This window comes from Drosophila obscura, unplaced genomic scaffold, assembly GCF_018151105.1.
Source record: "Drosophila obscura isolate BZ-5 IFL unplaced genomic scaffold, ASM1815110v1 contig_73, whole genome shotgun sequence".
NCBI classification, from domain to species: Eukaryota; Metazoa; Arthropoda; class Insecta; order Diptera; family Drosophilidae; genus Drosophila; species Drosophila obscura.
Genome location: NW_024542865.1, coordinates 2,719,272 through 2,742,926, shown reverse-complemented (window position 1 = coordinate 2,742,926; position 23,655 = coordinate 2,719,272). Strand labels below are relative to the sequence as shown.

General features: G+C 47.2%; 1 protein-coding gene and 1 long non-coding RNA gene across 3 annotated transcripts; one reads left to right on the top strand and one right to left on the bottom strand.

Annotated features, from left to right (window-relative positions):
* The first annotated feature begins 646 nt into the window (after positions 1-646).
* Positions 647-23,489, top strand: LOC121405009. Of its 2 annotated transcripts, none has more exons than XR_005968323.1 (3): positions 647-831; positions 912-959; positions 23,378-23,489. It is a non-coding gene; the product is annotated as an uncharacterized LOC121405009 (long non-coding RNA). The 2 variants fall into 2 exon arrangements; XR_005968324.1 differs by having other exon boundaries at positions 647-844.
* On the bottom strand, positions 13,513-14,638 carry LOC111064916. Its single transcript, XM_022352767.2, has 4 exons — positions 14,235-14,638; positions 14,094-14,176; positions 13,888-14,026; positions 13,513-13,834 (listed from the first exon to the last, which is right to left on the bottom strand). The coding sequence occupies exons 1-4, from the start codon at positions 14,575-14,577 to the stop codon at positions 13,572-13,574; spliced, it is 828 nt and encodes a 275-aa protein (XP_022208459.2). The 5' UTR covers positions 14,578-14,638; the 3' UTR covers positions 13,513-13,571.
* Positions 23,490-23,655: the final 166 nt, after the last annotated feature.

Here is a 23,655-nt window from a genome sequence, read left to right as displayed (position 1 = left end):
AACACAGAGCAAACGAGCGACTTCTCGGACTTGCTTCACCGTTACTTTTACACGTTTCACTCACTCACTCTCTCTCTCTCTCTCTTATCCCTCTCTCGGACGATGTCGCTCCGCTGCTTTGAATCTGCTTTGAACTGCTTATCGCGGGATGGGATTCTGAGCAGATTTCATTCGGTTTGCACTCTCAACTGGATCTCAGAGTGCGCCGTTTAAGTTCCTGGAAATATATCCAGCAGACCCAACAGTCGCTCTCCGATCAGAGCCCCGGGGAGCAATCTCCATTCCTGCTGCACATCCAAAGCGACACGAACCGTGATCTCGATCAAGAATATAAATTCCATATTTAATTTAATATTCTACTAGCGAATTTAATTACTGCTCGCCGGACGGAAGCTTCGAGCAGAAGAAGAACGCGGAAATGCCGCTCCCTCGATACCTGACACTTGACAGTCGAATAGATATAATAAATCTATCGATACATCGAATAATACATCGGTCAATGCCAGGAATTTAACTATAACGATGTCCCCTCGAACTCCAAAGATGCCAATAATGACATGCCCTATATTGTATATAAATAATATAAATAATAATAAAAGACAAGTGAGGGAAATAATGCTCACATCGGATCGGCGTCCCACTACCAACGATCTGGCAACCCCAGATCACTCGATTTTCGTTAATTTAATTTTCTGCGCAATTGCCCGTATACAGAAATTCAATTCAGAATATTCATTTGCTATAAAGATATTCCCACATATTCGAGCCGTGAAGTGGCGCTGATCGGGAAGCAGACTGTGGGCCCTGCGTCGCCAATGGAATCCAGTTCGAGTATCTATTAATTGTGATATTTTAAGTGTTCTCTTTATTATTTTTCGCTTACTTATGGCCATCTCCGATTCCTATTTTAGCCTGCACGGAGTGTTCATCTGCAGGGTGCTTGGATGGACCAGCGAAAAGTGAGTACCGGCCATAGCCAGCCGCATTTGAATATAAACAAAACATAAAACAGTTGTTAACTATGTGGTTCAGGCTTAAATTAGAATCTTTAAGGTGTGGCTGGGTGGCAGACACATCGCACCCGTTGCTGGGTCCATCGCAGGGAGTGGAACATTGTAGAGACGATTAAATTGTAGTAGCGATGCCCCGCCATAGATGCTCCATGGCCAGAGGGACATATACATCTGGCAGCCCCAGATACCGAATCTTAAATTGTTTCCAGAATGCTCTTTGTTATTGTTCAACAAACTAAGCACTGAAACAATATTAAAGTCATGAAGTGGCTCCTTTATTGTTCCTCCCAGTCCACGGGTATGGGCGCGTGCGTGCATTTCTCGATACAGACCTTGCCCTACATTGTTTGTGTGCGATCTGTGACGTATGTACATACGCGCCCAACGCTTTGTATACCTACTCATATATTTGCCATAGTTTTTCGACCATTTCTATTTACTTTTCTGTCCGGTGGGAGCGTGGCGCTCGCTCGGTTGCTTGATTCTCAGGTACTGACTTTTACTCTGCTTTAATTTGTGTTGCCTTGCCAGAGAGGGTGGACTCCACAGACTAAGGCGGGGCATTCATTGCCCAATTCGCATAGCAAAAAAAAAGTGAAATGAAAGTAGAACAAAGCTTTGTGGAATATAATGATAAAATGTATTAAATATAATTGAGTATATGAGGTATAAATTAGTAGCTGAGGTATAATTGAGTATCTGAGGTATAATTTGAGTATCTGATGTATAATTTGAGTATTCTATATATGCAGAATGCAATCTACTTGCACCCTAAGCCGAGTAGTCGTGGATCTGTGGAGTGGAACTGCATTTCTCTGCCGATTAAAATGGCATTTGGTATTGGAGGCAAGGCATATAGTTAGCTATATTTGTCGGCACATACCTGTGTGTCTAGGAGGGGCCTCCATTGTCGGACCATTCCGCCATCCTGCGGTTAAAGGCGTTCGACAAGCCGCGCAGCTGAAACACTTCGGCATACACCTCATGGAACAGCTCGAACAGACGATCGTGGTGCATCATCTGGGCATAGGTGCTGAACAGTTCCCCCACGGGCATGGGCATCAGTTCCATCTTCACAGCCTCGGGGCTCTCCAATGAATGGTCGCAGTCCGTTTTGGTGCACGTTCCGTCTGTATTGGCCGTGCACTTGACCCCAAACAGCGCCATAAGGGAGCTCTCCGGATCGCTGTGAAAGGCTGTAAAGGCAGCACCGCCATCAAAAACATAGTCGGGAAACATGTCACCAATATTTCGAGCGTTCAATGTAGGCCCGCGCAGATCGTTAAGCGGGGGCAAATGGGGCATCGGACGCCATCCGGGCACCTGATGTCCGGCTAATGGTGGTGGCGCAATTGGTGCATCGGGCGCCATAATGATCGGTGGTTCGGCAGGCGCAGGCGCAGGCGGGGGCGCAGGCATCTGTTCCGCCTCCTCGTCTGCCACTTCAGGCATCTGCATTACAATCTCCTGCTTGTTCTCGTCATTTTCCAAAAGCACATCGTCCAGAATATCGCTTTTCATAGCTCGCAATGTACAAAAGATATTTTCCAATTGAAAAAACGTGGCACTGGCAATAACCTTTGTTGTTGTTGTTGTTGTTGTTGTTGTTGTTGTTGCTGGCAAGTGATGGTTACCATTTCTGGCATTTATATCGATATCAATTAAATTGATATGTTAACAAATATGAATCGATACAATGGGAGTAATATATATTTTGGAGCTTTAAAACTATCAAAGACCCAAAATATTTCCCACTGTTTTGCTTGCTTTCTTTTGCTGGATTTAATCATGCCGAGGATAAGTCAGATCAGATGCTGATGTGTCACACAATAGTTAAATGGTTCTGAGTCCACGCAGTGTGGCCTGCGCCGATGCAGCACCCCCCTTTGTGCCACCTTCTCTGATGGCAAGTTGTGTGCGCTTTTTATTGTTTTACGAGGCCTTGCAGCAGTGGCAGGAGCAGCAGCAGTAGGAGGAGCAGGAGCAGCTGCTGCTTGGCCAACTTTCGACATGGACTGTTCTGTTTGCTGGTGGGACTGAGGCCGAGGCCGGGCACAGGGCACACGGGCACAGGGCCCGTGGGGCATGCTTCGTATTGCAGCTGCAACAATTTCATAAACTGCTGATGCTGATGCTGATGCCACACACACACAGCGCACAAAGTTTTCAGCGAGCTGATAAAGAGCGTTTTGCCCCTCAAATGCACTGCTCCTGCTGCCCGCTGCCCGCTGCTTGCCTTCTGCCAAGAGGGTATTCCGGTCAGGCGCTGCTTCGTTATTTTTTTATTGCTTCCTGGCTTTCTCTTAACGCTTAAGTAAACGGCTGCACGCTGGACACCGACGACGAGCAGTTTAATATTTAATATCCCTTCGCTTGATTGCACGGCACACTCATGTCTCATGATTTGATCATTTGATCAACAAGAACTGTGGCAGATATTCCGTACGAATGAACTTTGAAGCTGGCTGCAGCAGGCTCACCCCTTGAGTGACTTCAGTTGAGTTTTTTTGGGCATATTTTGGTGGGTTTTGCTTAAGAAATTATTACTTTTTCCATCGCTCCCAGGCGGAAGCTTCACAGCTAAGATTTGGAAATTAATTTAAATATAATAATAATAGCCTTGGAGGCATGCAATTCTGTAGGCTTCCTTTCTGCCCCGATTGTTTGTGTGCAGCTCCTCGTATCATTTTTGTTTCTTTATTCTGAATGGCAAATGGTTTTACTGGACCCTTTTGATGTACTTTTCGCACAAGGTATTGCTTATTTGAATGAACAAAAAAAAAAAAAACTTTTGATTGCAATTGTACTCTCGCCCTCCCCCTTGCCCTGCCCTCTCTTTTTCGTTCTCTGTGTGTTGGTCTTATTTTTGTTGTTTTGTTCCCTTTTGCATTCACATTTTTTGCATAATTTGATTTTCCTGTTTTCGCATGATTTCAAAATAAACATGCAAAATTCGACATCTTCCTCCCTCGCAATAGAAAAGCAAAAAAGGAAACAAAAAAAACACCAAATAAAAAATAAAATAAAATGTTTTTCCTTTTCGTAGCGAAAACTTTTCACTAGTTGAACTTCTTGGAAGAAAAGTTTGCTGCGTATTTTGTTGTTGCTGCTGCTCCTGTTCGTTTCTGTCCTTTTTTTTTGCACTTGCCATAGCCATCATGAACAACAAAATATCGCCACGGACTTTGAGCTATGGGGCGTGGCGGTGGCGGAGGCGGAGGCGGATGAAGGCACGCCCCTTGCATTGTAGTAAAATAAATATTTGCACGCGTTGTGCATATTGTTCTTTAACATGCTTTTCCATCGAACTCTCGCCGTCAATCGGTGCATTTTTCCGCCACTCCCATCGCCCAATACCCTTTCCCGAATATCATTTATGAGTATTAAATATATTTATATTTCTGCACGCGATTTAAATATTTTTTAAACTTTTTAAAAACTATAGTTATCCCACGGCTAGGGTATGCCATAGCTTCTGTAATCTCTCAGGGTCTTAGCACCCGGTGGGGCGTGGCCTTTCAGGGTAGCGTCCAGGGGTCAAGTGTCCGGCGGAGGTGCAGCTTGTGTAAAGTGCAATTGATTGCCGTTTAAGTGCGTTTTCATGTTGCGTGCATTGAATTTGCCCTGTCATATTTGCTGTTGCAAGTTCGCCCCCTGCCACCACCCCACATACAAATCCGAACTACCGCTGCCATCTCCGACCCACTGCCACCCGTTCCGGCTGGTTAATCAGTCAAGTGACGTAAGCGAAATTATGTATAATGCACGGGGCATGGCATGGCATGGCACTGATGCTGCATCTCGGTTGAGTGGCACACGCAGGGGTAGCTGCGTGGGGGCTGCTTCTCGAACTGCTCCCGGGCACTCGTAGAATATTATTGCAACGTTATTGTTACAAATTGCACAAATGAACAGCAAAACCAAACGGGGGCGGGGCGGATGACGACTCTCAATGGACTGTCAATTTTTTTCGAGGGAATTTTAGTAATTAAAACGTGACCATTTGCTTTCGAAGATGGAACTATAGAACACAGTTAGGCCAAGGAATAAATAGAATTAAACTTAAATTGAGCAGAAAAATTTTCAAATATATTTTGGTATTTTTTTGAAACCCGCTATGGACTCCGAGGAGTCAGCGGAGAATACTCTAGACTCTGGAGCATGAGGAATACCCAACAAGGTGCCAATAGGTGTCCGCAGAACCCTGTTCGGGCCTCGCCGAATCGACACTCTTGAATTTATTTCTATGTTTTTTTTTTTCTTTATGGATTGCTTCTCTGTGGCTGCTTCTGCGTTGTGCCTGCACTGCCTGCTCAGCCCTCTGCCACCTGTGCGTGCACTCAATCATCCTGTGGCCTGACATGCGGATGAGCCGCTCTTTAAGTCGGCTTCAGCTGGGGCTTCTGCAAAAATGCCCTACAAATGCTAATTCATAATCTTAATGACAATGAGACCAGCCGGCAGACAGGTGCTGTGTGTGTGTGAGTGGGGACACACACAGGCGGATGCCACACAATTCTCAAAATAATTTGCATATTCCGCAGGCAGGCAGGCAGGCAGGGATTGAGGTCTGGTTTGGGGGGATTTTGCGGTTTTTGGGTTGTCATAACTCTCACGACATTTATCTCAATTTCACGCACGCTAAATACTCACTAAGAGAAGGATACACCCCGCACCCCAGCCCTGACTGGGAGCGACAGAATGATGTGCTACACTGCAAAAAAAAAAAAAGAAACAAAGCAAAAATGCAAAACAAATATTAAATATTATAAATTATTTTTTTAGATATTAATAAAAATAATTAAATAAATATATTTGCACGTTTTATGCAAAAACCAAATAAATATATGAATAGTACGATGTTTAATGGCCAAATTCCATTCCATAAGCCACGCCATATTTCCCCCTTTTAATGCACAAAATCAAAGTGGGGTTCATGGAGAATATTTTGGGATTTTTTTCGCTTTGCTCTGTGCCTTCTCCTCTGCTTTGATTGCAGCTGCTGGACTTTCCATGGATTGTGTGGGTATAATGAAAGTTCAGTGGGATAATCCCAATGCGAGTAAAACCTTTTGCCTTGCTTGTGTTGTGTCTTTCTTGTTTAGTTTTTGCTAAACAAAATAAAACCCACAGCATTTTTCCGAGTGTATCCTGCACACACACACGCACACAGAGACGTACAATGGCGCAGGATACTTGGCATAATAATAAGCGGGACAATATTCTTGCCACCAGGACCTGCCCGCCTCCTGTCTCCTGCCAACATGACGCGGCCTTGCCATCGCCTTACGCCTCCCGTCATCGCTGTCAACGTGGTGGAATGCCGCAACGCAGCCCCCTGCTCCACATTCTGTTTAAATAATAAACTAAGAAAGCTTAGCGCTCAAATGCAAAGTTAAATATGCAAAATACACACACACACACACACACACACACACGGCGCACTCCTCTGAAGCGCCCTTGTGCCAACGGAATCTGTACCCATTCCGCATTTTGCCCTTTAAAAAAAAATAAGGAAACGTAGGATCATAAGCCGCTCAGCAGCTCGTTGAATGTATTTAAGCATAAATTTCAATTATGCACCAAATAAAAGACAGGGACACACACACGCACACACGCACACACGGGCACAGAGAGAAAGGGAAAGGTAGGGGAAGAGAGAGAGCAGGGAGCTAGCTCTAAGCCGCTGCCATTAAAGCCGGCAAGCTAGCGACTATTTCTCAAAAGATATTCCATCTTGCTCTCATCTTTGGGATACCCTTGCTCCCGCGGAGAGTAACACCATTCTTCAGCAGGGTTCCTGTGCTGTTAGCTATAAGCCCTCCAAGAGCTCTCTCACGGATATTCTGCAGCTGACAGACATTCTGCTAAGAGTATCCAATACTTCGGGCTCCTAGCAGGCGACATCATCATTCTCTGCCTGCCTATTCTTTGCGGCATTTGGCTTCTTTTTTTTGTGTGTGTGTTTCGGTGGGCACAAAAACACGTCCCGTGCGAGATAAGCAAAAGCGGGGGACATGGAGAATGGAGATTCGCAATCAATTAGCCTTAGTGGGCCGCCGTGTGGGTTGGGTGGCAGGGTGCATGCATAAATGACCTCCAAAGGGAAATGATTTTTTACAGATTAAAGTAAAAAAAATCTGGCCGCCAAGTGCATGGGTAATAATGCTGTTGCTTGTTGGTTGATGGCTGATTGAAAATTCACAAGGATTATGCTTTGGTTTCATTTGGAAATGATCCATCCTGGGACTCACTGAACATTTTCCCCTCTGTTATTATTCCTTTTATACTCGCACAAAAATATATGTGCTTGGAAAAATAAAAATAAATCGTTACAAATGGAGTGCTGCACAATTATCGTTGGCTTCAGATGCAATGTGGTTCAGGGCAGCTCTAACAGAGCAACAGCGCTGTCAACACTCCCACTTTAACAGTCGGTTACCACTCTGCTTTAACAGTCGGTTACCACTCTGCTTTAACAGCCTGTTACCACTCTACTCTGCTTTAACAGCCTGTTACCACTCTGCTTTAACAGTCTGTTACCACTCTACTCTGCTTTAACAGCCTGTTACCACTCTACTCTGCTTTAACAGCCTGTTACCGCTGTTATCTCGCTCTACGCAGCAGCCTTCAATGTTAAAAGCAGCAAAATATAAAAAGATTAAATCTATAACGAATATAGGTTTATATCGCACTCCGACTTTTATTGTGCGTACTCCACGTTGGCCATGCACCTTTTAGTTTGTTGCTTTTGTTGTTGTCTCAAGCAAGCGGATGGACGCTGAGCTCTTGCCCGCCACAAAACCTCGTTTCCAATCTGCATCTTTAGTTACGGTGCCACGTGTGTGGCGCCCATTGGGGATTGGGTGACCGCAGCGCCTTTTGCCGCTTTCCTTTCGGCTGGTTCCAATGGTTCCGCTCTGGGCGTCGGAAATTTAATACTTTTGCACATTTTCCAAACTGTCGTTGGCTCTTCCACAGCCGCTGCCTCTCCGCCTCTCCGCCTCTCTGCCTCTCTGCCACTCTGCCACTCTGTCCCTCTGGCTTTCCACGCCGCCTTAACCGGGATTTTGCTCTGGCTTTCCATGGCTTTTCCCACCTTCCCTTCGCTTGGCTGCGCTCTCCCAGGAGACATGTGTGTCTCCTTGTGTGTGTGTGTGGCGCCGAGCCTCTGTGCATTTTTCTATTCCCGTTTTCATTTATGCAACATTGCCACAGCGCGAGGCAGCAGCAGCAGCAGTGCAGCAAAAGCAACAGCAAAAAAAAATTGTCTGCGTTTTTCTAAAATTAAAAAAAAAAAATAAACAAAAAAAAAAGGGAAAAGAAATGGGGAAAAAGAAGAAAAATCTTGGAAAATATGCGCGCTGCGTCGCTGCTTCATTGCTGCGGTTGACAGCAGTGGCAGAGGCGGTCCAGGGTCCATGCTCCATGCTCCATGCTTCATGGTGTGGCAGCTGCAACATTGACGCCGCTGCCAGCGCTGCTGCAGCATCGCAGCAGAGATGCAATTTTTATGACATTTCATTTGCATGCCACGCAGCAGAGGCAGAAGTAGATGTTGCAGAGGCACGAGCAGCAGAGCTTGCAACAGCAAAAAGAAATTAAACACAACACAGCGTCAGGGGAGCTGCTCCTCGCTGCTCGGTGTGCCCCCTGCTGTGGGGGGCAAGTGTGGTTCCGGGGGGCCGCCATTTTAGTATGCACACAGAATTGTTAACAATATGGCGCCTCCGCCTCCGCCTCCGCATCGCTCGCCATACTTTGTCGCTGCTTCACACCGCCGCACCGCGCCGCACCGCACCGCACCGCTGCTCCACCGACCACCCACCCAACTCCTTCCATTTGCCTTCCTCCATTTGCCATTTGCCTTTTCCTTGATCTTCACTTCGGGGCTGCCACACTGGGGGGTATCCACGGCTGCAGAGAGCGCTTGCCCCACAGCCTCTACACGGTATCGAAGCACTCCATTCCATTCCATTCCATTCAATGGCATGCCATTCAATGGCTGGGCCGCCACCACAAGTACCATTCGAGGGTATCCGCCCAGTCGGCACGTGTTCTGCTCTCTCTGTCTTACTCTCTCTCCGCACAACTGTATTTGTATTTTTGTGTATATTTTTTTAATTAATTCTGTTTTGAGCAATTAGTTTTGATGCGTTGCATTTAAAATTAATTGCAGCAGCAGCAGCAACAGCAGCAGCAACAGCAGCGGCAGCAGCAGCGTTAATTGGCTGCAATCTACCCACCCCACCCCACCCCACCCGTCCAGCCGCTGCTGCTCCCGCCAATCCACACCGATATGCAGTACTGCACAGTGCTATGCATACATGGGCTTAGGCGTCGCCATAAATCAACTGTAAAGTGTGCAAAAATGTGGCTCATTAAAGCTTAATTTGTTGCGAACTGTCGAAGGGACTTTTCCTCACTCCTTTTTCTTGTGTTTCCCCTTTTTCTTCATTATCCGCTGGGACTCCACTCAAACAAAGACTTATAATGGCTTGAGAGGTTCGATTACCGTGTGGGAGTGGGTATCCCAGCTTATGCCCAATTGTTGGATATTCCCAGGCAACTGCAGCTAACACCAATATCCCATTTATGCCACGATTGAACCCCATGTGAAGTTAACGCAGACTTTAAGCACTGGCCTCTGCATCTGCAGCTCTGCATCGGAAATAGATACTCAGCACACAAAAGAGTTCTTTCCGCAGCTGAATGCTGGACTTTTGGGTCACTGGTGGGTGCTGCTGCCTCCCATATAATCCCTTTGGGCCCTGCCCATCTTCTGCTGCATTCATTCAACTGTTGTCTCCTCAACCCCCCACCCCCACATATCTTTTGTGTGCTCATTAAAATTTCTTTCTGCTTCTTATGGCCAGGCAGCAGGCATTGACAAGGTAACCAGAGTCCATGGCATGTAATGGGATGCCCATTCTTGCTTGCTTCCTTCCTTCTATACTTCCTTCCTTCCTTCCTTCCATACTTCCTTCTAATTTCACAAAAACCATTGTCATCCGTGGCGTATGCGTAATATCAAATAAAGATGCTCTGCACGTGCCCGTGTCTGTGCCTGTGTGTGTGTATGTGTGTGTGTGTGTGTGTTTGCCTGTGTGTGAGTCGTCCCCTGTATTTGCTAATTAGAGTACGCTTGCGGTTTTCCATTACAAAATGTCATAAATACCCCTAACGTACGTAAACCCTCGACCCCAGCTCTTTCCCCACCAGCCACACGGCTGCAGCACACAGGGAGGGAACAGGGGGGTCTGTGGTCTTGGCTACCGAGTGTTCACTGTGGCCCACCCACCCCACCCCTGGCCTTTGTCACCCTCTGCCATTGGTGTGGCTGCTGCGGTGGCGCTGGCAAAAAAACTATTGCCTATTTATATGGGCCCTGGTCCTGGTCTGGAGCACTGCAAAAGGGTCTTGTGTAATCCAGCCAATAGGGCGACAGAGACTGGGAGGGGGGCGGGGGACCCAACAACGTTGGGTTTACCTCCTCGGGGAGCTTGTGGCTGCATGTAGCATGCAGCATGCAGCTTGTCTTTCATTATCTCGATTGTGGGTTCCAATGCTTAAATCATTTGCATTGCTCCTTGCCACACCACACCGAAAAAGCAAGCATTTTCCCCTATGAAAATTTCCCTCTGACAGCAAATAGGAGACCCACAGAACGCAGGTAAATGGAAAATGCTGAGGCAAAGGAGTGGAGTGGCAGGTTGGTGCCTGCTGTCGATCAGCATATCAGTTGGCCACATAATTGGAGCACTCAGCACTGTCTGTGCAGGACTCGCTAATGCCAAGACAGCAGGGCTCCTTGGGGAATGGGGGGGCTCAAAGCGGAGTGTAATAATTACAATAATTGTATTATTTATTCCATTTGCTTTGTTTGCCATTTGCTGTTGCTGGTGGATAAATGTATATGCTGTTTGGTCTGTGGTCTGTAGTCTGTGCGGTGTAATCTTTCGCAACTTTGGCACACAATAAATGCAAATCTTTGTGCTGCAAATGGCAGAGCAGAAATCTGTTTACTTTTGCTTGCACCTTGCACCCTGCACCCTGCACCTTTGTTGTGTGCTTCAAACTTAAACTTTGCTCTGGTGTTTGCCTGTGTCTGGCATGGCCAGTGCACTTTAATGGCCATAGATTTATGCCAGACTGATTGGCTGGCTGATCGGCTGACCACTGGGCGTTGTTGTGGGCTTTGCATTTGTGGCTTCGGTGCTTTGTCGTTGCGTTGCACAAGTGGCGAGAAATTGCTGCAGGTATTTATTCTAAAATTCGGCGAAGTTAATGCAGTCATCCCAGGGGTTCCATGGGGTTCGTTGCTACAAAAAGTGACCCGTATAAATGTGCATATACATATTTTTAAATGCTCTTATTTGCATGCAGTTTGTCTGCTTTCATATAGGTAGATACTCCGCTTAGGCTTATCCTGGAATAGGTAGGGAGAAAGAAGTTCATTCATTTCATTCAGAATTCTTTGAGTTTGGGCTTCCTCCGAGTGTTCCCCTCTCGTTTGTCCCCAAACAAACGCCACACATTCACGCACTCCCCTCCATTTCTACGCATGTTACATGCCCCGAGGGCGCGCTCCTTTTATGCCTCGTACTCGAAGGGTAGACAGGGGTATGAGGCCAGGAGTACCAGGAGTACCATGTGATTTTCTGCTTAGTTTTCGCTGCCTGCGCGCACTCCATTCGGGTCCATTTGAGGGTATCTTTGGGTCGAAATATTAGGCTCTGTGCTGCGTTTTACTTGGTGTTTGCTGCTGTCTGCTCTGCTGCTGTTTGCATTTGGCGATGCCCCGTGCAGCTGCGACGCTGCCTTGACCCCCAGCGAGGACGCAGCTTTAGGCGGCCCAGTGGCATAATCAACTCGGCCGGCCATCTACAGCACACCGACATATCGATACTCACATATAATGGCAGGCATTATAGTTCTAAGTCCACGTGCCAATGGCTCTTTCAACATTTATCGGTGCGCTATATGCACACGCTATATTGATGGTCCCGTCCCGTCCCCGATTTGCATGCACGACTGAGCATTGGGCAATGTTTTGTGCGGACGAGTGACGAGTGTTATTTAATTACGCACCAAACGAAATTCTATTGAATTTCCATCAGGCGCTTGGCGCTGGACTGGGGCTGTACGAAGAAGGGCTCTGATATGCACTAACACGCACAACAGACCCCCTGCAACCCCCCCCCCTAGCCACCCCCGATCACACATACACTGACAGAAATTAAATGTGCTACAAATTAAAAGAATTTCGATGAGGATAGGAGGGAAACTTGATGGTTTCCTGTGGCTATAGCCTTGATTTCGCTGGTGTTCTCCGTGTGCAGTTGGGGGCAGCTGGGAGCTGACTTCTTGCTGCCCGCCACAGAGAGCAGAGAGGGAGGGAGGGAGGGAGAGAGCAAACACATTTTGTTATACAAAATAAACAAATCAAATTAGAATTAATGTTGAATAATTAGTCCAAACATAACGCATTGGGGCATTTATGATTGCGATAGGCGGACCAAGAGAGAGTTCAACACACGAGACGGGGCAAGCGGCAAGTGGCAAGTTGCAAGTGGCATGTGGCATGCATAATGTCTCTGTGTGGGTGTGTCCTGTGTGTCCAGTGTGTCCAGTGTGTGTGTGTGGCATGCAAGTGGTTTGTTTGTTAAACATGTAATTTGATTTTGAGTTCTCGCTGCCGCAGGGAGGCGTTTGAGCAAGAAACGGCCCTCCGGTGCCATATTGGAGGCAGTGAGGCAAGCAGGCAGTGAAGCAGGGAGGCAAGCAAGCAGTGAGGCAAGCAGGCAGTGAGGCAAGCAGGCGGACAAGCTTCAACGTTGCAGTGCGTAGCTAAAGGATAAAGTCTGCCAAAATATGCCACAACCGAACACATCGTTGCCCTGGAGACACAGATCCGATTTGCTCATTAAAACGAAAACCCATTGAGAGCGACGCAGGCACTCGAAACTTGCAGAAATTACCAAAATATTTCACTCATCGCTTCGCTTCGCTGCGTCAAAGGCAAGACAATACTCGTGCACCTGATCCTACTTATGCCATGTGCCAGCAGATTATTTTCATGCATTAGTGCAGGCTCTTTGTCGAAAATATCTAAGGCTATTATCGGCTTGCAGTGCTGGAAACGCGAAACGAAAGTCGTGTCGAAGGTCCCCCGCCCCCGCTGGTATTATGCAAACTGAAGCATCCGCGCATGTGGCAGATAATTAACTGGAGAATTTTCTCTAATTAAAATTTTGCCCGTTTAACAGAAGAACAGAAGAAGATGCTCGAGAGCCTTGTGTGGATCGTGAGAGTGCGCTAACAGTGCGCTAACAGTGCGCTGTAACTGGCAGCGCCCAAAGGCTGTTAACGGAAGGCAGTAACAGGTTGTTAAGGCAGAATGGTAACAGGCTGTTAAAGCAAAGTGTTAACAGCGCTACTTAACAGAAGGAATGTCAGCAAGGTATATGTATCGTTTTGAACTGATTAAATAATTGAATAATGAAAAAAATATTTAATTAAAATAGGAAAAAATGTCAAACCTTAAAGCCCGCTGCCTCACAACACTGATTGTTGTTCATTCGAGGGTTCCTCAAGCAAGTCCACATGGCTGTGGCTCTGGTTACGGCTTTGGCTACGGCTCTGCTGCTCGCTCTGTTCCTGGCTCTCCAGTGCCGGCGCCTCCTGCTCAACGTCCTCCCAGCGGCTTCTGCGCACGCCGCCCCTTGCCATCCTGCCAAACGGCGTGTAGAAGCGGGAATGCTGCCACTGCATGTGCACCAGATAGGAGTAGGCCACCAGCTCAAAATACAGGCCCAGAACTGCAAGCGAAAGTCTATTAGGAGGGCCACCAGCTGGCGAATGCGGATCCTACCCAACAGCAGGGAGAGCAAAATTATTTCGAAGTAGCAGTAGTAGCAACTTCTCAGGGCATGCTGCACGACGAAGATGGGGCACAGCAGCAGGTGCAGCGCATTCGCGAACAGGTAGATCCGCACCAGGCACTGCCACTCCTGCAAGTCAGAGGTGAATCTGTGAATCAGACTCTCTTTGGGCGGGGGGCCAATGGGGGGGCCGTACCAGGACTGTGCCCACCAGCAGCATGGCCGATCCGATGAGGTACGCCAGGTAGCCGAGACGACCCAAATACAGCAGCAGATTACCTGAGGGGGGGTATGGGTGTGGTATCAAGGTATGGCACCCCGCCTGCAGTCAAATTACTTTCACCAAAGAGCAGGCACAGCGCCGAGGTGCACATCTCAAAGATGCCCATGAAGCAGCAGCCCACACGCAGATCCACACAGCAGCAGCAGACCGGCAGGCTGTGACGCAGCCGCTTCTTGTGCCGCTCGTAGTCCGGTGGTAGCCCCTGCTGCCCCTGCTGCTGCTCCTGCTGCTCCTCGATGTCACTGAATGAGTACGGGGGCGTGGCTGGCTCCTCCTGCGCCGCGTCGATGAAGGAGTACTGGGGCGTCGTTTGGGTCTCGGCCTCCGTCACGAGCTGCGCACCGCAACCAGGCTGCGGCGCCACTGGGGGTGTCCCGCCTTCCCCGCTTCTGGCCATGATAATACACCCAAATAATGTGCCCAAGAAAGAGACTTCTTTTCGGTTGTTTGAATTTTGTTTTTTTGATTTTTAAGCGCACAGAATTTTCGGCCTGCTTTCTGTTGCTTGTCAGAATTAAACGAAGGACTTTGCATCTGCCGCACTATATATCCCCCCCCCGAAAAGGTAAGCGTTCCTCCCTTACCCTTGTTCTCTTTTGCCTTAAAATCACTTTGAAAAAGTTGCTGCCTGCTGTTGTTGCCTTTGGCTGCATTTGGCCAGAAATTCTTGTCACATTTTGCAACATTTGGTGGTGCAGGCACAGTGCAGGGAGGGGGGTGAGGGGAGTGTAATGGAAGATATAGTGCCACAAAACCCGTAACCCTAGCAATAACCCATGCCTGTGCCACTGCACCCTGCCCCTGCCACTGCCACTGCTCCTGTTCCTGTTCCTTGCACAACTTCCGACATGCACTCAATGCTCTGGCCCTTGATGATGATGTTGCTCCAACTTCTGTGTGGATTGCGGACTGGCCCGGACTGCTGATGACCACAGGACATACACCCACACACCCACACACTTGACAGGCGCCACACAGCACTCACCCTGTCCCTCTCCATGCCACTGCCCCCCTAGAACCATCTGCAGCAGCGTGCCACAAGCTCGGCTTGCACGGCGCCCTAACTCTTTTGCATCCATCTTAAAATCTACTGCCCCCCACCACCCCACCCACCCCCTGCCAGGCTGCCTCCTCCTATCAATTCAAACAATGTGACCAAGTGCGTGGCAAAGTTCTTCCACATTTGGACAACTTTCAACGGACTCCTGCCTGCACCCTGCACCCTGCTCTCGATTCGTGCAGAGTGGTCTCATATGCTGTGTCCTGTCCATCGTCCTGTGCCTGTGTGCCTGTGTGCCTGTGTTTGAGTCCTGGAAGGAGCGGCCCAGCAGGAGAAAGCTGATCAAAATTATTTGAAGCTTTTGCAATTTTTGTAATTAAGCGAACAAAGCCAAACATTTTCTCAGGCATTTTCCCCATTCAACCAGCAGGAGGCAGCAGGCAGGAGGCAGATGGCAGCGGTGGGTGCTGCATGTGGCAGCTGATAGTGTCAGTTTTATTGTTGCCCCACTGTTACTGCCACTGCCACTGTTACTGCCACTGTTACGCTCTCTCTCTCTCTCTCTGTACGTCTCTGGCACAGTTGTTGCCGGGGAAAAGTTGCCGGACAACTGCAAAAACTGCAGCATGCAAATCGAAAAATAATTACAATTGCGCAAAGTTTTCAAACGAACAGAGAGGAGACAACCAGCCAGCCCACTGCACCCTTCACACCCTTCTGCCCTGTTCTAAGGGGGGAGGAAGTGTCCCCTGATTTCTTTCCGTTTCCGAGAGACAGAGACAAGGACACACAGAGACAGAGACAGAAAAAGAGACAGAAACAGAGACAGAGAAGCAGCAGGAAAGGGAGAGAATGCCCTGAGATGCGAGTCCACATGTGTGAAACGGGAAGAATCTGTGCCAAAGAAGGGTAACAGGAGGCACAGCAGCCACAGTGGGTGCTACAAAGGAGTAGAAAGGAGCAAGGAAGCAAAAGGACATCAAAGGGTATCAGGTAATGGCAAAAGTTCCACTGAAAGAAAATTCAGGCATGGGCATTCGGGGCAGCAGCTCTAACAGGCCCTAAACAGCGCTGTTAACAGCGCAAGCTAACAGCCTGTTACCGTACAGTCGTTAACAGTCTGTGGAGCTGGCTGATATGCAGACCTCTGTTATCCCCACAATATACTCAGCATATTAATGAAACTTTCTTAACTTATGCCTAAAAGCATTATCTTTCAATCGCATATAGTTCAGAGCAATGCACTGCACTTATTCTTGTGGCTTCCATTAAAAGCGAATATTCTGGTTCCGAAATATGCATATTTTCTGGAGACTCTCTTGCGGGGCCATTGCATGCCGCTGCACAAGCTTTCTCAATGATTCAAGTTCTCTTCTTACTTCGTATTATGATATAGTTTGCAGTGTAGCAGCATTTTTGTTGCAGTGTAGCAGGGAGCAGGATTTTCTGAGTAGGATGTGTCCCTCAGGTGCGCATTGCGTAGGATGCTTTGCCAGTGCATTTTGTGGGGGTGGCTACCCCCCTCCCACCACTGCCAATGCTGAATTTCGCATTAGACATACATTCAAAACTGTTATTGTCCCCATCTCTCTCTCCATCTCTCTCTCACTCTGTCTCTTTGTGTCCCGTGGCAGAGGAAAACTTTGAAAACTCATTCAGTGTCATGTAGATTTTTGCGTATTTTTACTGGTCCCCCACCCCCACCCCTCCCTCTGATAAAAAAAATAATTGTTGCCTAACTTTGTGCCCAAGCTCATAAAACTGTGCCCCTGCCTCCAAGCCCCCAAGCCTCCTCGTGCTCCTTCCTGGACCCATTATTCGGGATCTCCTCTACTCCCGGGGCCCATTATCCGTGGCAACACCCCCCAGGCCCTCCAGGCAGCTGCAAGTCGCCACTCGGCAGTCGCCACTCGGCAGTCGACAGTCGGCAGTTATCCCAGTGTTGGTGGCATTTTAAAACTATTGTTCATTTCAAGCATCAAGAAACTTGCCAAATTGTTGCTGAAGCGCCTGTCGAAACTTTTTAATTTTGACGCCCCGGCAGGTGGTGTGTAGCCCTGACCCAATGCCACTGTCACAGGCAGGGTGGCTGGTGCATACCTTAGGGCACTAAATGCTGGATCATTGAGCGATGCCTATTTTTACCCAAAAAAATTCACTGATCTTCACTGATCGATGGATGGGCAATCCTTTTGCTGACTTTACTTTTAAATATTATTTTTATATCACTATTTCGATCATTATTGGACGGATATTATTGGCAGCGAGCCTGAAGCCAAGGAGTTCCATGTGGGCAGCCACAGACAGCCAGTAACAGAGTCTGTAAAGTTAACAGAGATGAAGCGACTGCAGAACGAACAGAGCTAACAGAGAGAGAGGAGCAAAGAGCAAAGAGAGTCCACGCCTCAGTTCGATGACAAACCGGTGATATCGGTGATCGGTTTTCGGTGATAAATAATTTTAAAACAATCCGATTTATGCCAGCAAATTATGTGCACCTTTTCCGCCTATTCCAAAACTAAATAAATTAATTAATTAATTTTGTTTTTGATTATTTTTTTGATTTTTGGGTTACCTTTCCTGGCCCTGTGGATTTTTTTTCCAAGTAAAAGTGCCAGCCCAGCACCTTTTAATCATTCGATTGCAAGTTAATATCGCGCACAATCTGGAGACTAATCTCATTTGGGTTTCCATTTCGTGCTTCACGGACATTGCTCATACGCACCATTAGCCAGAGCGAAAAAGAGCAGAGAGTGGGTAGTGGGTAGTGGAGAGTCGAGAGTCGAGAGTGCCACCCACTGTGGCTCACTTGTACCGACCCCATGCCCCATTGTACAATGGACGAAGGCCCAGAGCGAGGCCCAGGCCCAGGCCCAGGCATCGCCTTTGATTCAATTAACTTTGTTTATCGCGCATAATGCATGGATTATCAATATCAATTGACATCAATTTCTGGCCACTGGGGTGGACCAAATTACCAAAAGAATCTTAACAGCATTCCCGGCGTCTGCACAGCGAAAAATGTTTGGACAGCGTTTTTGGTGCTGAGGCATTGAAAAGTTGCCCCTTGTTAATACACTTGCCCAACAGAAAGGTATTTGGCATTTTTGTTGGCAAGTTGAATAGGTTCTGCCATAAATATGGCTGCTGCTTCTGTCCCTCTGATTGAGTTTGAAGTGTAGCCAAAGCTTCGGCTTGGCGCTCAGCCATTCGATGAGTTTTTGCGGCGACTATGGCTGTGGCTGTGGCTGTGGCAGCGGCAGCGGCATTTCAATTAAATCCTCCCCCATCTAATTGAATTGAATGGAAATTGAATTGAACACTGACCAAAGTATGTGTGTGTGTGTGTGTGCCATTTAAAGCTGACCCTGTGACCCATTAAATGTTCACTTATCTCCCTCTCTCTCTCTCTGCTGTCTCTCTGCAGGATCTTGTGCTCTGTTTTGTTGCAAGGCAAAAGAACACAAAAACCAAAGTAATTTTAATTTCAACTTAAGATGTGGATGAAGTTGATTGCTGCTGACATGGCCCAAAGACAGAGACGGAGACAGAGACGGAGACGGAGAAAGCGAGAACTTTTTATATGGCTTTAATTGCCACACACCCACACACACACACCACACACACCACACACACACACACTCAGATAATTAAAAAGTTTTCTTCCGCGCTGCGTAAAGTGAAAAAAAGAAAAAAAATTATTGTTGCCACACCCCTCCCTATCCACCCAGGCAGCGTTCATAGCGGCATAAAGGGGGGGTGGGGCACACAAGAGGATCAGGTTGAGGCAATGTCTTTACAGGGCTTAAGGTGGAGAGAGAGAGAGGGAGAGAGAGCAGTCTCCACGCCGCCGCCAACTTGCCACAATTTATGCATTATTATTTGCCTCTCCCAGCTGCCATTCCCTGTGCACTTTCCACGGTGTGGCAGGGTATGCCGGACTCAGTGGCATTCAGGATCTATTAGTTCGCAGGCTGAAGCAATAATTTGCAGCCAATGGCAGTCCCCGCCGTCACGAAGAATTGGGGCGAGTGCGAATTATAATTTCAAAATATATATATGCTGGAGTGCAGGAGGCATTCGGCTCACAAATGCAGCGGCAGCAGTGTTAATTATTGTATTATTGTACGCCTCAGCCACAAAACATTTGCATTTGGTATGTGGCGTGTGGCGTGTGGCATGTGGTCAGCCAGCAGCCAGGAGCCATGGAGGAGGGGCAAGGCTGTGTGACTGAGACTGAATGCATAATGCAAATTTATCCACAAATATCAAATGGTTAATGCCCGGCGCAGACTTTGTCTCAAGACGTGGCCATAATTGAGTGCTTGCCAGGCACTGTACAGCCACAAGCAGTCGTTGCTGGTACCTGGTGAATGCTGCTGTCAGATGCCTGCCCCTTGTGCAGGTTGCAGGGCGCCTGCCTGCTGTCCCTGAACGTGGGGGGAGCTGCTGCTTCTGTGGGGTCTTTGCTGCTGCTGCTCCTCCTCCTCCTTTGCTCTCTTTCGTTTAAATCTTCTTGGATGTTTGAATTTAATAATTTCCAAGGCTCCTCCGCCTATTCCAATAATTAAAATGTATTTTTTTGGCTACTAAACTTCGCTGACTTAAATTTTTCGACTATTAAAATGACTCGAAAAAAAAGACTCTTTTTTTCAGGGTTTACTATTAAGCTTGTGTCTCTACTCCAGGGTATCGCCTAGTCGATTCAAGTGCCGAAACGGTTGCCATTTCGTTTCATGTTGTTGTGCTTTTTATGGCCGCCCAACCTCCTTCATCCCTCACCTCCTGCGCCAAAAGTAGCCTCCAGAATGAGTGAGAGAAGCAAAAGTCATTTCGCCAAGGTTCACATAATCAAGGCATCTCTCTCTCTCTCTGCTTCTCTCTCCCTCTCTCTCTTTGTCTCTATTTATGTCTATCCTTATCTCATGCTCAGCTTTGGCTCTCAGTCTGATTTCGACACATCAGCGACGACGACGACGACGACGACGACGACGCTGGCAAAGGCAGAACGCTGGCAGAATGTAATTTGTTTTATGGTTTTGTAACCGTTAGTTTTCATGTGCACAAACATATGTCTCTCTGTCTCTCTATCTCTCCCTCTCTCTGGCACTCTCTCAAGTGCAAAATTTATGCAGCACTTCGTCACGTCATGGCCTTATTATTGTTAAAGATTTTGGCGCTGCATTTCCAGTTATTTCCACAAAATAAGTTTTAATTAAAATTAAAATCAAAATCTGTCTGCAACTGCCTTGCTGTCTGTCGCTCTCTCGCTCTCTCTCTCTCTGTTTTTGTCTCTCTGCAATATATTAACTAATTTGCATTGCATCTGAAGACAGTTGGCACCTTCTTGGCATTCTAAATGGGCATTACAACACCTTGCCAGAATGCTAACGATACGTTTAAGGGCGCCCCCCCTTTGCCTCCTTTGGATTGTGAAGTTTTGTGTGGGGCAGGGTGGTGCAGGGTGGCGGGGTGCAGGGGTGGCTGAAACATTTTATTGCCTTCATATTTTCCATGTCCTGAATGTCCCAGACTTCTGTCATAAATTGCACAAGCCTTGCACAAATGAACCATACACCCAGAGGAAGTTCACAGGCAGCCAGCCAGCAAGAGAGAGAGAGTAAGAGAGAGAGAGACTGAGAGAGAGCCAGTGATAGGGACAGACTTTTGTGAGCACACACCGATGCGCACACATACTCGTACACCATTTGAATAACTCACAAAAATGCACATTTATCGCATAATTCTGTCGTACATCAGGACGGCCAAGGGGACACACGCAGCACCCCACCCCACCCCACCCCACCCTGCCAGCCGCATCTCTCCGTAGCAGCAACGAGCATATCTTTATTTTGTGTGGTTCGTGCAGGTTTTTTCATACAGGTTCCAATACGCATTCATGGGGCTGCTGTGACACCAGCGATACACCATTGCCAACGATGCTTAAGCTTTGCCATTCGCTTCATTTCCATTGCACACAATGCCCAACGAGCAATATGAATTAATTGCAGCAGTGGGGGGGGTGGAGAGAATTGAAGATTTGGGATTCCAATGAAATGTCAAATGTTAAAATCCGATCTCCACAGCGCTCTCACAGAGTCGTAACAGCGATACCAGTGCGCTAACAGTGCGCTAACAGTGCTCTGTCCACAGAGAGCGGGGTAACAGGCTGTTAGCCTGCACTGTTAGCAGCGCTGTTACGGCTGCTGCTCCAAGTAATTTCCCTGTAATTCAACTTGAATGCAAATTTAATCATCAGCAAAATGTACGACTGCTGCGGTGTAATATTCTCCGCCGCGACGCATACAGCCCAAAACCAATGTTCATTTCTGTCCGTTTATTAATTCCTGGGACACACACGTCATGGCCGGGAATGCATTAAGTAGCCCGCACAGTGAGTGCATTTGTTATGTGGTCAGACCGAGTAGGAGCAGCCCCCCCACCCCACCCCACCCAGGCCGAGTGTACGAGTTTACGAGTGTATTCATGTAATCGTGAATATCAAGTGGGTTAATGCCAGCAGCAGACGGACCCTGGGCTGCAAGGCTCCAAGACGTGACCATAATTGTGTGGCTTGCGAAGAGAACTTTGCCGTATTCGGACCACGACAGGGTTGTCAGAGTCAGTCATCAGTTTCAGATTCAGTTTCAGGCTCAGATTCAGTTTCAGGCAGGGTTCATTCCTGGGCACTGTCCATCATCATGGCTGGTGGTCTGGTGTGCTCCTGCTGCTGCTGCTGCTGCTGCTCCTTCTGCTTTTGCTGCTGCTCCTTCTGTTTATTCTTAGCTTGCTGCTCCTACTCCTTCTACTCCTGTATTCTCCTGTATGCTCCCTCAGCTTGAGACATCTCTCTGGCCTCAATGGATGGACTACATGGCCTACAATAAAACTCATGACAAAATCATTACAACCATTTGGAGTAGTTATCGTTCTATACTCGCATATCCTACATATGTACTGGCGGCACCTCCTGCTGCGGTTCTGCTCCTTCTGCTTTTGCTTCCACTTCTGCCTGCCCTCGTGCTGTTGCTACTGCTGCCTGCCTGCCTGCTTAGTTTTGCTCTAGGAAATGGCAAAAGCTGTAAAAAATTTGCATTTTTATAACAACTTAAGTCAGCAGACGACGACTTTACTTTTCCGAGCACTTGAACTGGTTTTTCCTTTACCCCATAGAAAGTTTTGCATGCGTGTCGCTCTCCCACTCATCCTGACCCCGCTTCCCGGTCCCAGCCGCCAGCCGCACCACCCCTGCATATCAGCATATCTAAACTGTATAGTATATATACTCCACCCACTCCCACCCCCTCCTCCTACATACATACATATACCATCATGTGTGTGTGTGTGTGTGTGTCATTTATAATAGCAGTTATATTTATGAACTAGAAAAAAAAAAATAAAAAAGAAAAGGAGAAGAAAAAGCCAGCAAAAATTGTGTCCATTTTGCAATTTGCCGCCGGCGCGGTGCACACCAGGCAAAGTGGTTGAAAGTGGGCCGGGGCGGGGCGGGAGCGGTGCTAGTGGCGGGTAGCAGCCGGACAAGGTGGCGCTGGGATAAGTGGATACACATGCATGGGCTGAGAGTGAGAGTGGGAGTGAAAATGAACTTAAACGAGAGTTGGGTCCTGCCCTCAATGGCAGTTCTTGCTGGAATTTCCTTGCAGGAATATTCCCTTGGAAATTCTCTTGGAAATTAGCGAAGATCCCTAACTGGAAAGCACTTGAAGATGTGTTCGATAGCAGTTTCAGTTTGGGATATTCGAAGCCCGAAAATAAAATACATTCCCTCGGATTTAATTCCCTTTCTTCGAACCACTAGGAACTTTAGCTAGGGAACCATCTGAATTAGCATTAGATCGGGAATAGCTAATGAATATTTTCTATTTTTATTCTATAATTTTATTTTATCATTATTATTTATTTGTTATTTGCTAGCAGCGATCCACACGGCTCTCGAGCGGCCCTAGCTCACAGGCTCATTACTGTGCCAAATATATTGCGTTGCTAATCGAACTAAAGACAAAAATCTGCGTAAATATAAACCAGAAATGATCTTCATTTAATATAAATTCCAGCACACTAGAGAGGGGCGCATTGAATCTATTTAAATGAATGTGTCAGAATTATTTCTGTACTTATTACTTTTGACTGGTAGCTATTGGTGCATTAAATTTAAATTACCTTCAACTCCATACAGATTCCACTTAGTCGATCGGGAACAAACGGCAAGTCATATTAAACTGAAAACAGCAACAAAAGACATTTGGTTTGGTTTTGCATTTTTGTCACTTTGGCACTTTGAAGTTTTGCTCGCTTATTGCTTGTCGTTATAAATTCACTTTTATTGTTGTTAAATGAATTTTGCTTTGTTTTATCGTTACAAACACACGACTTCTCCCCTCTACGAAGTATTTTTAATTGATACTCGAACAAGTGTTGGCCAAATGCACATTAAATTTGACGAAATGATCCAAA